This window comes from Triticum dicoccoides, chromosome 7B (genome assembly GCF_002162155.2).
Source record: "Triticum dicoccoides isolate Atlit2015 ecotype Zavitan chromosome 7B, WEW_v2.0, whole genome shotgun sequence".
NCBI classification, from domain to species: Eukaryota; Viridiplantae; Streptophyta; class Magnoliopsida; order Poales; family Poaceae; genus Triticum; species Triticum dicoccoides.
Genome location: NC_041393.1, coordinates 768099376 through 768115155, shown reverse-complemented (window position 1 = coordinate 768115155; position 15780 = coordinate 768099376). Strand labels below are relative to the sequence as shown.

The 15780-nt window shown below is 42.0% G+C and overlaps 1 protein-coding gene across 1 annotated transcript; it reads right to left on the bottom strand.

The window, feature by feature from the left end:
* Positions 1–296: 296 nt before the first annotated feature.
* Positions 297–5427, bottom strand: LOC119339758 (disease resistance protein Pik-2-like). The gene is made up of 4 exons (XM_037611691.1): positions 4493–5427; positions 3575–3846; positions 1428–3487; positions 297–633 (listed from the first exon to the last, which is right to left on the bottom strand). Exons 1-3 carry the CDS (start codon positions 5425–5427, stop codon positions 1434–1436), a joined length of 3261 nt encoding a protein of 1086 aa, XP_037467588.1. The 3' UTR covers positions 297–633; positions 1428–1433.
* Positions 5428–15780: the final 10353 nt, after the last annotated feature.

The following is a 15780-nucleotide window of genomic DNA, read 5'->3' as shown; positions in this document are numbered from 1 at the left end:
TTTTAGCTGGCCATTGAGCTAAATACTTACAATGAAAGAAAAACAAACTAATACAAAAACCCACTCTGCATCCGGCAACGTTACAGGCACATCAAGAAATGCCAAGCTACACAGATGGACTACACAAGCTAACATTCAGCTGCTACTGCACACTGCAATACTGCAGAATCATAGATATCACAACTGTGTTGAAAAATAACTCGGGCTTTAAACATAAAAAATAAATACAAATCTGATAGATGTTCAGATATAACAAACACACGTAACAGTAATTGTCTTACAGAAAAATTACAAGGATAAATTACACTCTGCTGATCATCAGATTTATTCCACACACAAAAGCAGTAAATATAGTATCTGATCACTCTTGTGATGCACACTGAGAATGAAGCATCATCCAAATTCATGCAAGTTTGGTAGCGTGAAACATACCAGAGGAGGAAGAAACCAGTTGTGACGGATCTCTGAACCTACAAACACTCGCCCAGACTTTGGCTTCGCGCGCTGCTTGCTGTGCCACTACTATCTGTGGCTGGGCCTCTTGTGTGTCTCCTGCCTCCCTTGTCCTCCTTTCTTCACCACTGCACTTACGCATGCCTCTTCTTTTTCAGCTCCTCAAACTCTCACCAAACTCTGCAAAGATGGCACTTCATTTTATCAGACAACAGTGTGCCATTTTAACCATTTACAAAGTAAGATCAGTACATGCTATTTTGCCAGCTACATAGAGGTATTCCCTTCCAAATCATCAATACTAGTCTACAGAAGTTAGAATCCAGTTGCTGCATGCTGCAGCTAGACTACATCATAATGACGCCTGTGTGATCATAGATAACTATACAAACCCATTGGGCCTTACAAAGTTATAACATCTTGCTTACCACCAAATGTATTACTTATTTCGAAACAGAACAAATACTACATTGTCGTACAAACTTACAATATCATGCTGTCTACAATCACATTTATTATTTCACACAGAAGCACAAATACACTGTCTATTAAACTTACATCGCCGTCTACAATCAAATCAAACAACAATCCATTGTCTTACGAAGCTACAAGATCATGCTGTGCAGCATTAAATTTATTATCTTGTAGACTCGTACACAAGCACAGTACAAGTACCATTTGATCACTCTTATGGTGTTCCTATTTTTTCTTTCAAAAAAGCGTCGTCCTAATTTGAGCAACTTGCATGCACAAACAGGGCAGTCTTTTCAAAAGAACTACTACCTCCATTCCTAAATATAAGTCTTTTTGGAGATTCCAATATAGACTACATAAGGAGCAAAATGAGTGAATCAACACTCTGAAATACATCTATATACATCCATATGTAGTCCATATTGAAATCTCCAAAGAGACTTATATTTAGAAACGGAGGGAGTAGAAAATAGATGATGATGCCGTCATTTTCAACTTACAAAGATTCATGCAGAACTTGGCTTCATCCCAAGCGGTCCCTGATGAAGGATTACCCTGGGCCCCTTGCCGTCAATTCTCCTCAACACACCCAGCTCCCTTGCTATCTCCTTGGTCATCATATCTTCATTGTCTTTGTTGTCCGATGTCAAATGAAACTCTTCCAGCTTTGCAAGGTATTTTACACCAAGAATGCCCTCCAGCATGCTGTACCGAATCTCAAGCCTTTCCAGCTCTGGCATAGCCTTACTTGAAAAGCTCAGCAGAGGTAATAGAGCACCAGAGAGGCACAGAAGCTTTAGACTCTTGAATCCTCCAGCCAGCACCGTGATCACCCCTTTAGAGAACATCTTATTTTCAGCCACAATGGCCAGTGTTTGTTGGTCCTCTTGTTTACCCCTAGAACAGAAGGTGAGAGAAAACAATGCATCTAGTTCACTGAGGTCCCTCAAGTTATCTGTCCGGAGAGCTGTCAGTGAAAGGGTTAACTTGTTGAGAACATTCAGTTTTTTTATCCACTTGGGGAGCTTAATCATCTTGCCAGACAACTCAAGGGAAACAAGGAATCTTGGAGGGGATGTCAAACCATCCATTGATTTGACAAAATCAGATGACTCATCATCAATTATTAGGGTTTGCAGAGAGCAGCCACCTAGATACTCGATAGAGGACCTTAACTCCTCTAAACACATAGAACTCAACATGGTTTCGAGCTTGTAGATGGCAAGCTTCCTAAGCTTGGTCAAATGACGAAGGTCTGATGACCCCTCAACAATCTCAATCCCTGACAGTATCTGCAGTGCCTTCATTTTCTTCTTCAGATTTCGAGGAAGCCTCAATGCCTTCCGTGTGGTTTTATTCCCACCAAGTATGTTTACCAACCATTGAAGCTGGCATACAGCTTTGGGTAACTCGAAAACTTCTGTCTCCCGAATGTCCAGCGTCTCAAGGTTCTTAAGCTTTCCAATGTTATCAGGAAGTTGTTTGGTGTCAGTTTTCCTAAGGCTGAGATACTTGAGAAGAAGCATTTCACATATCTCAACTATATGGTGCTGTTTGAAATCCTTGCAGCCTTCAAGATCCAGGACCTGTACAATTCCAAACTTGAACGAATGGGAAGAGAGTTGTTTCTTTAAGCTCCCGAAGATGGTTAGTGACCTGACATGGGACAAGTTCATCTTCTCTGTATCCTTTGCATGTTTGAAATCCCTGTCTTGTATGGACAGCCGACGCACCTTGCTACTAGGCGGCTGCATGAACCAATTACCACCAACCACAGTGATAAAATTCTCTTCACTTGCCTTTCTCACAATGAGCTCAAGAACCATGTCGTGAACTACACATTTCTTCACCTTCCCATTGCCGTTGTGCTCCACTGGTTGGATGATCTTCCTCCTGATGAGATGATTGAAGTATGTCTCTGCAATAACATCTACACCCAGCCCATCTTTCTCGCAGACAATACCTTCGGCTATCCATCGCCTTGTCAAGCGTTTCCTGCTGATTTTGCAGCCCTTGGGAAATATGCTCAAATACAGTGAGCAAGTCTGGATTTCAGCGGGCATGTCATTGTAGCAATGGCTAACAATCCTACTGACTTCCTCTTGTGTTAGGTTTTCAGGACCATCTTTCCTTGATTCTGGAAATATATCTTCGCAAACTTTCTGCCAATACTGATGCTCTTTGCCTGGGTTGCAAGCCACATGACCAGCCATGGTAATTATGGCCAATGGCAGCCCCCCACAAATCTTCCAGACTTGCTCTGGAAATGGATCATCTTTGCTTCCTTCAGATTCAGAGGCGGCTTGCTTGGATGACTCTGCAGGGTTGTGACCATTTTTGCTTCCATCAGACTCAGAGGCGGCTTGCTTGGATGACTCTGCAGGGCTGTGACCATTTTTGCTTCCACCAGATTCAGAGGGGGCTTGCTTAGATGACTCTGCAGGGTTCTTGTGACCATCTTTTCTTCCTTCAGACTCAGAGGCGGCTTGCTTAGATGATTCTGCAGGGTTGTGACCATATTTGCTATCTTCAGTTTCAGAGGCAGCTTTCTTAGACGACTCTGCAGGATTGTGGGCCACAGAACACATGAGCATTATGAATAAAATTTTGTACAAAAACTGCAAAAAGACATTATGAAACAGATCACCTTCTTTGCTCTTAGCTGTTGGAGTAGGAGTTTGAAGCCGTGTAGTAACACCTTTGCTTCCTTTGGACTCATTGTAGGCCTGTATAAATAAGTTCTTGGATTTCTCTTCCACTAGACCATGAACTGAACGAATGTCGGCTTCTCTTTGTGTTGTAGCAACATCATGAAACCGTGTAGTAACTATTATTATGCTATTCTCATCATTTGGAAGTGCATTTATAATTGTATCCAGCAACGACTGAGACCATACGTCATCAATTAAGACCAAGTACCTGCCAAGAAAAAAAAATAAGTGGATGCAAGAACTGAGTAACCAGCAGTAACTGTAACTTATTTGGACCGAAACAAAGTTAAATAGAGATCCGCAAGGGAGGGGTTCTCTAACATAGTAACATGGACTAACTTTGTTGAGAATACCCTTTGAGTGTAAGTTTGTTGTAGAAACAGACTTTGCATATATACAACCAATAGAAGGAAACAATGGAAAAACCAAACTTTCTATAGTGTTGTTTAACTTATCAGATAAAAACATTTACCCCCTGTCTTGAATATGAATAATCTGTAAGGAGGGGTTCTCTAGCTGACATGGAATAACTCTGCTGAGATTGCAGTTTGACTGTAAGTTCGTTGTCGAAACAGACTTGCATACAACCTTTAGGGCTTGTTCGCTTGCCAGAAAAATGGAGGGGATTGGCAGGGATTGAGGTGGATTAAATCTCCTACAAATCAAAATCCTTTCCAATCCACCCCAATCCCCTTGGGAGGGGGGTGTAACGGAACAAAGCATTAGAAGGAAACAGAGGAAAAAACGAACTTTCTAGAGTGTTGTTAACTTATCAGATGAAAACAATTCGTCTCTATTTTGAAGATGAAAGACCTGTATATGATGCTGCCTTTCAAGAACTACAAGATAATTACCGGTTTCCGTTCAGGTGCTTCGCGATGTCTTGCTTGAGTATATCAATCTCACGTTCTTGATCGGCGTTGCTGGGTCTGCAGCATATGGCCGCCATGACGGATGACGAGCCTCGGCTGACCTGACCCAGTACGCCTTTGACAGCTGCTGTGACGAAGCTGTTCTTCTTCTCTGACCTGTCCTGCTGCTCGTGATTGCTGGTAAGCAGCTTGACTTGATCCCTAATGTTCCTGAGAATGGCCTCCAGGTCGGTGCTCTGAGACACCGTCACCACGGCTCGATGGCCGAACTCCTGCCCGGCGTTCCTGTACAAGGTGGTGGCGATGGCGGTCTTCCCCACGCCTCCGAACCCCACAATGCAAGTCACCCGCTTGTGGGGCTTCTTCATGAGATCCTCAACTCCAACGGGTTCTCTTGTGGTGACAAGCTGAAGCAGGCCAGGGGCCTGGTTGTCGGCAACATCAAACCCAGGGGCCTTGCTGCCGGCATGGACTTCGCCTGCGCCAGACTCCGCTGCATTGAAGACGCCATACCTTTCTCGTCTCTCGCCGATCTGCTGCGCCCGCATCTTCAGGAGAGACAGCTTCGAGGCGATGTCGCGGCGAGTCCACCAAGTGAAGATCTCGTAGACGCCATTGACGAGGCAGTAGCAGCGCATGCTGATGCGCAGGCCGCGGATGCGATTGCCGGAGTCGTCGATACAGTCCTCGATGTCGTAGGTGATGTCGCGGATCTGCTTCATCCAGTCCTTCATCAGGTCGCCGTGGCTTCCATCGTAGGCCCGGAGAAAGGACTGCATGGTGGCGAGCTCGTCGTTGATGTATTGGAGGTCACCCTCGACGCCCCTAATCAGGGTGTACTCGTCGGAGAGAAGCCTGCCAAGCTTTGACAGGAGGGACCCCATGGTAGCTCGGGAACCGCCGACCACCAGCTCCATTGCCTTGCTACGTGAGAACCTAGTACCCACTAGCCGGATTTACAGCCGCTCTTCCACCGGCCGGCGGGAGAACTCGACGAGGAAGAGGGAGCCCCCCGGCAATTTATTGGTAATAAGGAAAGCGGGGGCGCAAGTACGCAGCCTTTGCAAATTTGAGAGCGTGCGACATGGCAGCGGCCCGTGACGGCGGCGGAGCTAAGATAGGAGATCTAAGAAAGTAGGGTGAGGGGCGTTCATCAAAGCCGAGCGGAGGGGGGTCAGAGCATCTTCAACAGTGGCCAAAAAACTGGGCCGCATCCTAAAATTCGGGTTTTTTAGGCGCTGGACACAGCTTCAGCAGATGATGTAAAACAGAGGCGCAACAAAGGCTGGGCGCGTGTTGAAAAACGCTATCAAAAGCTGCAAATTTGAGCCGCCGGATTATGCGCGCATCACATTTTACACTGCGTGTTCTTTTGGGCGCGTATTTTTGGGTATCTGCTAAAGCAATGTTGGGTCCCGCGCACTAAAAGTGCTAAAGTGGCGCGCTAAAACTATTTTAGGGCGCGAGATTTTTTGGCACCTGTTGGAGATGCTCTTAGGTGGATGGCACCAAATACATACCGTTGCATCTGATTTCCGTAACTTTGTTTAAAAACACACAAAAAGAAAGAGATTTACTAGAAATGAGTAGAAGCAGACAAAACTAGGAGCTACCACATTGGTTTTCAATTTTTTTTACAAAAGCGAAAACGAACACAGAAACCTCAAAAATGAATACGAATACATGTGTTGACCAGAACTTAACCTCCCCCAAAATACAAACACAAAACAAACAAGTTTAATGAATTGTTAATATAGCTACAAAATAATTATATGGTTGCGTTAGCAACATATGATAGTATTGTAGTAGTAGTGATGGACAATTTCGTATGGGGTCTAGCTGAGTACGTGTGTGGTAGTAGAAGTTGGTCCTTAAATGATTTGTTATGCTCATTATGTCATTGTGTGTTGTTTAGTAGTTGGGTTCAAAGCAACCATAGGCCTATAGTAGATGAATACCGTTCATTTGAAAACACTGTTCTGTTTTTGTTTCCGATTCCGCATAAACAATTCCATTTTATTTTCGTTTTCGTTTTCGTATTTTCTCTCCGTTTCCATTTTTCCTCCGGAAAAGCAAAAACTTTCCACTCCATTTTCATCCCTAAGCATATTTGTTACAGAATACATTAAATTAAACGGAGAATACACATCTTTTAAAAAAATCACTATACACTACTGTTAATCCATCCAAACTTACTCTTGAATTCTCTTTATCATCAACGAGATTGCTATTTTTTTTCTCATACTAATGTTACTCACAAGAAAACTCAAGATTCGGCGAATTGCATGTAATTTTGGGGTAGGTAGCTAGGGCTCTAAGAGAGGAAGGGGGGTCCGAGAAAGATAGAGAGCCGATCGTCATTGCCGTCTACTTTCTTCTTTCCTCCTTGCTCTTGCTGCAACCTTTTATCTTTTTTTGGAGGAACAACCTTTTATTTCCTCATCAGCGTGTGACCCTGTTGTGGGCCGGGTACCAGTCACTCCCCTTGCTTGCCCGCACTAGTCTTCCTTGGGCCGCCAGTGCCGGTTGGGCTTGGGTCGTCGAGGTGGATGGGGAAGATGCTGTAACATTCACCCCTTCTTGTGACGCACCTTGACCCCAAGCTGCAGCAACAGGGAAGTAGTGATGGATCTCCTCGCAATCCTCCCATGTAGCACTTGCGGTATGCCAACATCAGCACGATGATGTATTTGAATACCTAGAATCTCAACAAGTTCTGCTCTTGGACCGCTTCATGGGATAACTCTTCCAGGGACGCCAAACGGACGGGCCAACTTTTGTGTGGGCGCCGACCTATACGGACGCCAGCGGATGAAATGGGTCTCCCCGTTGGATTTACTCTTAGCACTTCGGGTATGTCAACATCAATACGATGATGTAGGTGAATACCAAGAATCTCAACAAGTTCTGGTCTTGGACCACTTCATGGGGTAACTCTTCCAGGGATTCCTCTGAAGGTGGCAGCACGCTGCGAAGCTAGGAGACGTGGAACCCTGGGTGCACGATGCTCGCCTCCGGCAACCGAAGCCTGTACGCCACGGTGCACACCTTTTTATGAGCTGAAAGGGACCAAAGTAGTTGAAGGGTAGTTTCGTGTTAGCTCGCGTCGCCACTAGGCGTTGGAGGTACGACCTTAGCTTTGAGGAACACCCAGTCGTTGATGGCGAAAGTCTACTCAGAATGACACTTGCGTACGGATTCACTACAAAATCTCGTCTATTCAGTGACAAAAACTCTGGTGACGAAACAAGAAACGTCGCTAAAAGATCATTTTCCGTGACGGCAACTGTCACCAGGTGTTTTCCTGCCGGGGCAGCTCCCTCGGCAACTTTGGTGGCGTTCTGGCCCAATTTTTGGCGACGCTTTTGGGCATCACTAGTCATATTCATTTTCTAAGACGATTCGTACTGTCACAGAAAAATGTTTGGTGCCACAAAAATATTTGACGGGTTAGAAAAATGATTAAAAAAATGACATGTTGGTGTTTAGAACGTAATACCTTATAAATTATGACATGGCGGAGTTCATAACATATTATAATCAAATCTAATGGATGTTAGTTGAGATGTTCGGCGAGTTGGGAAAGGATAAAAGAATGGTGCGATGGGCATGAAAACAAAGTTTTGGGTTTATCTTATGAACATTAGGTGAGATTCTCATAATGAAATCCATTAATTTTTTCCCTTGCGTGCTATCATTCTACTGAACAAGATGACATATTGATTGTCAAATAAAACATGAATAGGAAAATATGATCACAAAGAATAATATAGCATTAAAAGTTCATACATGGAACAAATACGTTTTTCATAGTAAGACATCAATATAATTAAACCATACGTTTCATGTATAGTGATCTACATGAAAGTTTTTATTATACCCCCCTTGAATCCATATCCTTCTCGGACTAGTCTTATAACACGTGCAAATTGCCATTACTATTTTTTTAGACTCTAAAAAAGATTTAAGTGAAGCACGAGAGTGCAACTATTTCTATAGAATATAACCACCATCGTGTTCTAAACGATATAAGTGAAGCACTAGAACAACTGCCTAGCTCAAAAGATATAAGTGAAGCACATAGAGTATTCTATATTTTGGACTCTAATTTGCATGATTTGAATGAAACTAACCCAGACTGACGCTGTTTTCGCCGAATTGCCATGGTGTTGTTTTTGTGCAGAAATCAAAGTTCTCTGATTGACTTGAAAATTTACAGAAAATATTTGTGGAAAATATAAAAATTATTGGTGAAACAATATAAAAAATACTGGAGCGTCTATGGTCGAAATGGGGTCTTGTTCATCGGAAGGGGTGTGGCATACCGCAAAACGGGACTCCGCTGGCTACAGTTTATCCATCGTCTACTGCCTTGCTCCAGCCTCCATGGGCTACTGTTCAGGCACCGTCGACTTCCTCCAGCCTCCACCGGCTACTATTCATCCATCCTCCACAGGGTCATGTTCATCCACCCCAACCAGCTGGGTGTGTGGCTGCCTCCTTAGGGTCCTGTTCATCCAGTGGCAACCGCCTACTACTAGGGGACATGTTCATCCAGCGGCAACCGCCTACACACAACATGATTCTTCTTCATCCAACCCCCACTGGGAACTGTTCATCTACATCCTACCAACTGGCTGGACTGACCACACGTCTCGGCTTATTCCATGTATTGCGCGCGCGACAGCAACGGGCACTGTTCATCGAGAGGCAAGCCAACACACCGGATGGCTACGTCTACCACGAGGGCTTGATCCGCTTCAGTGAGCAGCGAGAAGTATCGATCGGGTTCAGTAATAGTAGCGAAGGAATCGGTCGTGTTCATTTAGCACCGAAGGAATCGCTCGGGTTCAGTTAGCAGCGAAGGGATCGATAGACCGGCCTCAGTACGTAGTAGTGGGATTTATGGCTCTTGTTCAGTACATAGCTAGCTAGTGCAATCGCTTGGGTTCAATAAGAGAACGTGATACGTCCATTTTGCATGATGCTTTTATATCAATATTTATTGCATTATGGGCTGTTATTACACGTTATGTCACAATACTTATGCCTATTCTCTCTTATTTTACAAGGTTTACATGAAGAGGGAGAATGCCGGCAGCTGGAATTCTGGGCTGGAAAAGGTGCAAATATTAGATACCTATTCTGCACAACTCCAAAAGTCCTGAAACTTCATGAAAGTCACTTTTGGATTTAATAAAAAATATTGGGCAAAGAAAGTACCAAAGGGGGCCCACACCCTGGCCACAAGGGTGGGGGCCTCGCCCTACCCCCCTGGGCGCGCTCCCTACCTCGTGGGCCCCCTGGCACGCTTCCGGTGACCATCTTCTGCTATATGAAGTCTTTTACCCTGGAAAAAATCATAAGCAAGCTTTCGGGACGAAACACCGCCGCCACGAGGCGGAACCAATCTAGGGCTCCGGCGGAGCTGTTTTGCCGGGGAAACATCCCTCCGGGAGGGGGAAATCATCACCATCGTCATCACCATCTATCCTCTCATCGGCAGGGGGTCAATCTCCGTCAACATGTTCACGACCACCATCTCCTCTCAAACCCTAGTTCATCTACCTCAGATTGGTACCTGTGGGTCACTAGTAGTGTTGATTATGCCTTGTAGTTGATGCTAGTTTTGGTTTATTCAGTGGAAGATCATATGTTTAGATCCTTAATGCATATTAATACCCCTCTGCTTATGAACATGAATATGATTTGTGAGTAGTTACGTTTGTTTTTGAGGACATGGGAGAAGTCTTGCTATAAGTAGTCATGTGAATTTGGTATTCGTTCGATATTTTGATGAGATGTATGTTGTCTCTCCTCTAGTGGTGTTTTGTAAACGTCGACTATATGACACTTCACCATTGTTTGAGCCTAGAGGAAGTCATTGGGAAGTAATAAGTAGATGATGGGTTGCCAGAGTGACAGAAGCTTAAACCCTAGTTTATCCGTTGCTTCGTAAGGGGCTGATTTGGATCCATATGTTTCATGCTATGGTTAGGTTTACCTTAATACTTCTTTTGTAGTTGCGGATGCTTGCAGTAGGGGTTAATCATAAGTGGGATGCTTGTCCAAGAAAGGGCAGTACCCAAGCAGCGGTCCACCCACATATCAAATTATCAAAGTAACGAACGTGAATCATATGAGCGTGATGAAAACTAGCTTGACGATAATTCCCATGTGTCCTCGGAAGCGCTTTTCTCTATATAAGAATTTGTCCAGGCTTGTCCTTTGCTACAAAAAGGATTGGGCCATCTTGCTGCACCTCATTTACTTTCATTGCTTGTTACCCGTTACGAATTACCTTATCACAAAACTATCTGTTACCGAAAATTTCAGTGCTTGCAGAGAATACCTTACTGAAATCCGCTTGTCGTTTCCTTCTGTTCCTCGTTGGGTTCGACACTCTTACTTATCGAAAGGACTATGATAGATCCCCTACACTTGTTGGTCATCAGAATGCCTCGACGAGTGCCTCACGTACACGCGCGTATGAGAGAAACGCGCAAACCACACTGCATCACTCGGCCCCGACCACCCACCGTAACCGGGAAATCATTGAAATTTTCTTCGCCCTCACTTCTTCCATGATTTTTTACGTCATGGACGGCCCAAAGAATGTCATGCAGGTGCGTCTTCGGCCGGCCCAAGACGAAAAGCCAGTTTTGTCACAATTGTTTTCATAGAAGTAGTAGCCCACCACATCTATGATGATATGTGTTTTTGTCACAATTAGCGTCACAGAAGTGTGATAACCATGACAAAAAAAGTTTTCCTTGCCATAATGTCATGGATGTGTCTTTTTTTTGTAGTGATGTAATCAACACTCCTATTAACCCACATGTACCAATCTGAGGTTTTGAGACGAAGATTGAATACAAGAGATGAACTAGGGTTTGAGATGAGGTTACAGGATGGTAATTGATTTCTGCAAATTAAATAAAGCTACTAAAAAGGATCATTACCCTCTGCCTTTTATTGATCAAATGCTAGAAAGATTATCTAAACATACACATTTTTTCTTTCTAGATGGTTACTCTGGTTTCTCTTAAATACCTGTGTCAGCAGAGGATCAGGAAAAGACCACTTTTACTTGCCCTTTCGGTACTTTTGCTTATAGATGTATGCCTTTTGGTTTATGTAATGCACCTGCTACCTTTCAAAGATGCATGATGGCTATATTCTCTGACTTTTGTGAAAATATTGTTGAGGTTTTCATGGATGATTTCTCTGTTTATGGATCTTCTTTTGATGATTGATTGAGCAACCTTGATCGAGTTTTACAGAAATGCGAAGATACTAGTCTTGTCTTGAATTGGAAGAAGTGCCACTTTATGGTTAATGAAGGTATTGTCTTGGGGCATAAAATTTCTGAAAGAGGTATTGAAGTTGATAAAGCTAAAGTTGATGCTATTGAAAAGATGCCGTGTCCCAAGGACATTAAAGGTATAAGAAGTTTCCTTGGTCATGCCGGCTTTTATAGGAGGTTCAGTAAGGACTTCTCTAAAATTTCTAGGCCTCTGACTAATCTCTTACAAAAAGATATTCCTTTTGTGTTCGATGATGATTGTGTAGAAGCTTTTGAAATACTTAAGAAAGCTTTGATTTCTGCACCTATTGTTCAGCCACCTGATTAGAATTTACCCTTTGAAATTATGTGTGATTCTAGTGATTATGCTGTAGGTGCTATTCTAGGACAAAGAGTTGATAAGAAACTAAATGTTATTCAATATGCTAGTAAAACTCTAGAAAGTGCCCAGAGAAATTATGCTACTATTGAAAAAGAATTCTTAGCAGTTGTATTTGCTTGTGATAAGTTTAGACCTTATATTGTTGATTCTAAAGTAACTGTTCACACTAACCATGCTGCTATTAAATATCTTATGGAAAAGAAAGATGCTAAACCTAGACTTATTAGATGGGTTCGCCTACTAGAAGAATTTGAGTTGCATATTATTGATAGAAAGGGAGGAGAGAACCCCGTTGCAGACAACTTGTCTAGGTTAGAAAATGTTCTTGATGACCCACCACCTATTGATGATAGCTTCCCTGATGAACAATTAGCTGTCGTAAATGCTTCTCGTACTGCTCCATGGTATGCTGATTATGCTAATTACATTGTTGCTAAATTTATACCACCTAGTTTCACATACCAGCAAAAGAAAAAGTTTTTCTATGATTTAAGACATTACTTCTGGGATGACCCACACCTTTATAAAGAAGGAGTAGATGGTGTTATTAGACGTTGTGCACCTGAGCATGAACAAGAACAGATCCTACGCAAGTGTCACTCCGAGGCATATGGAGGTCACCACGCTGGAGATAGAACTGCACATAAGGTATTGCAATCTGGTTTTTATTGGCCTACTCTCTTCAAGGATGCCCATAAGTTTGTCTTGTCTTGCGATGAATGTCAAAGAATTGGTAATATTAGTAGACGTCAAGAAATGCCTATAAATTATTCTCTTGTTATTGAACCATTTGATGTTTGGGGCTTTGATTATATGGGACCGTTTCCTTCCTCTAATGGATATACACATATTTTAGTTGTTGTTGATTACGTTACTAAGTGGGTAGAAGCTATTACAACTAGAAGTGCTGATCATAACACCTCTATTAAGATGCTTAAAGAGGTTATTTTTCCGAGGTTTGGAGTCCCTAGATACCTAATGACTGATGGTGGTTCACATTTTATTCATGATGCTTTTCGTAAAATGCTTGCTAAGTATGATGTTAATCATAGAATTGCATCTCCATATCACCCACAGCCTAGTGGCCAAATAGAACTGAGTAACAGAGAGCTCAAATTAATTTGCAAAAGACAGTTAATCTTTTATTTACTAATTGGAGGCACCATATGAGCCTCCATGTTAATCCTAGAAAAACTAACTAATTAACCGTCGGATCTGTAATTCAGAAATTTTGAGCCATTGGATGTACATAATACATAGCTAGAGTCCCAAACAACCACGTCTCAGTTCCGTAGAAAAAAAATAGTGTTCCTTTCCTCACGTACAAAAAGTGTCCCCAGATTATAAAGGGAAAGAGTCCCCAACTCCCATGTCTCAGTTCTATTAAAAAAATGCCAAACAAGGACATGTACAAATACGAAGACATCAGACACATAAAAAACCCTCCTCCAGCCTCACCTTAAAAGAGTCCACATCCCAATTAAAAAATAAATAAAATTCATACAGGTTCAGAAAAGAGGGACCTCCAGCCTCACGGTTAAAAAAGAGTCTAGGCCTGATTTTCAAAAGAAAAAAGGGGTAGATCTATTAGAAGATGTTGCCTGCATAAATAAAAACGTCACGTACAAGAAAATAGTCCCCAGTGCCCACGTCAATGTTCTACAGAAAGAAAATGAGCGTGCCTTTCCCCACACATAGGAAAATGAGTCCCCCGGCTAAAAAAAGAGTCTCCAACACACACGTCTAAGTTATGTGCAAATAAAAACAATGTGCCAAAAAAATATGTGTACATATATGAAGATCTCAAGCACGTGAATAAAATGTCGCCAGGCCTCTCATTATAAAGAGTCGACATCTCTATCCCTAAAAAGTGAAAATTCATGCACGTACAAAAAATATGGACCTCAAGCCTCATGGTCAAAAAGAGAGTTTATGCCTGATTGTGAAAAAGGAGCGGTCGCATATGTTGTCGGCGCCATAGAAGAATACTCAGAGCTGTACTCAGAGATCATATGCAGGCCAGTCTGTGGCGCAACCGACATTGACGACAAAGTCTGAGTCCTTGGGTAATAACTTGCATGTCTTTGACAGTTGATGCCCTAATCTCTACTTCCACTTGGTCCCTCTGCTGCTCTCTTTGACGCGGTTTTCACCCCAATATCTACTTGATAAAAGCGGGGAATAGCTTGCAGGTCAAAGGAACGAAATTATCTGATTTTACGTGTCTCAGATTTACGGATCTCTTTAAATTGATGCTTCTTTGGTGATTTTTTATTCATTTTATATACTGTTATTCTTCTATGCAATTTGAATATATGAAGGTGATTTAACTTTGTATTTTCACACCTTTTTTATTTTTAGATTAACCTACATGCATAGTGTAGTGGACGATGTTTCACAAGTATTATATGGTACTAGTCTGTGGCAAAAAATATTGATATTAAGACTTTGCAGATTTAATATAGGTACACCTATTCCGAGGGAGACCTTACTTGGATTAATAAATCATGAATGTCTTTTTGATAAAGATTAGTTCTTATGAATATTTATGCATATGATGTAGCCTATTTTGTCGTGCAAGTTTTGCTACTACAACTAAATCAAATGTTAATATGTTATTATTAGCCATTATGTACTATCTACAATCTTCGTGCCGTCGATATAATGTAACTATTGCTGAATAAATTGATTGAAAAATGCCCTTTGTTTGCGGGTACAGCTATTTTCCTATTTCTATGTTAAGTTTTACTTGAGAAGGATGTCCATATTGGAGGTACCCTTCTATAAGGTCTACTTCAGATTGCAGCTACTTGGACATAAAATCAAATTTAAGTGCATGCCAATATTTTGTCATGGAGCAAAAGTAAATGTTATTGCGGAAAGCTGTGATACAGATACATTGAGGAAAAATAGACTCCTGGATGGATTATTTTGCATCAAGTTAACAAAACTAATTTATATTTGTGACCAACATTTCACCTTTTAGTTTTTAGTGTGTTTTTCTAGATAGAGAAAAGATTATCTTTGAAGGAAAAAGTGCAAATCGCATCTATTGATATGCTAATTTTGAACGGTGATACTAAGCATGGTACCTGCATGCCACAAGTTCAAACGCCTAATAGGAAAATTAAGTGAAGCTCATACATATTTAGTACTTAGATTACAAAATTGTATTACAGAATAACATTACGGTTATATTTCCAGAGTATGGCATCTAAATTTTCAGTGTCCGTGGCACATGGGGTAGGAAGCACAAATTTTTACCAAGACATGGGTAACAACACTGTCATGTTTCAAATGGAGATGCAACTGTTTACCAATGCATTGGTAATGAAAACAAGCTATGATGTTCTAAGCAATAAAGGGGAGAAGCCGTGTAGATAATCTAATTCTAAATAATATATTGGTCGAAGAATGTTGGAAGGCGTTTTTATACCATTAGAGTCGAAGACTTCACAATCAGATATTTAATACTTCTCTAAAGGTATTTTTTTTTCTAATTTCCTGACACAAGCAGATGTTTATTGATCCAAGATGTATTTACCTATTTCCACAAGGTTTCCAAAACCTTAAGCATGGCAC

Bases quoted from the DNA above. Each gene is read 5' to 3' on its own strand.
- LOC119339758 (XM_037611691.1), bottom strand. From the start codon at position 5,427: ATGGAGCTGGTGGTCGGCGGTTCCCGAGCTACCATGGGGTCCCTCCTG. The intron at 3,847-4,492 runs GTAATTATCTTG...TTTTCTTGGCAG, and splicing joins AAGCACCTGAACGGAAACCG to GTACTTGGTCTTAATTGATG. The intron at 3,488-3,574 runs GTGATCTGTTTC...ACAATCCTGCAG, and splicing joins AACAGCTAAGAGCAAAGAAG to AGTCGTCTAAGAAAGCTGCC.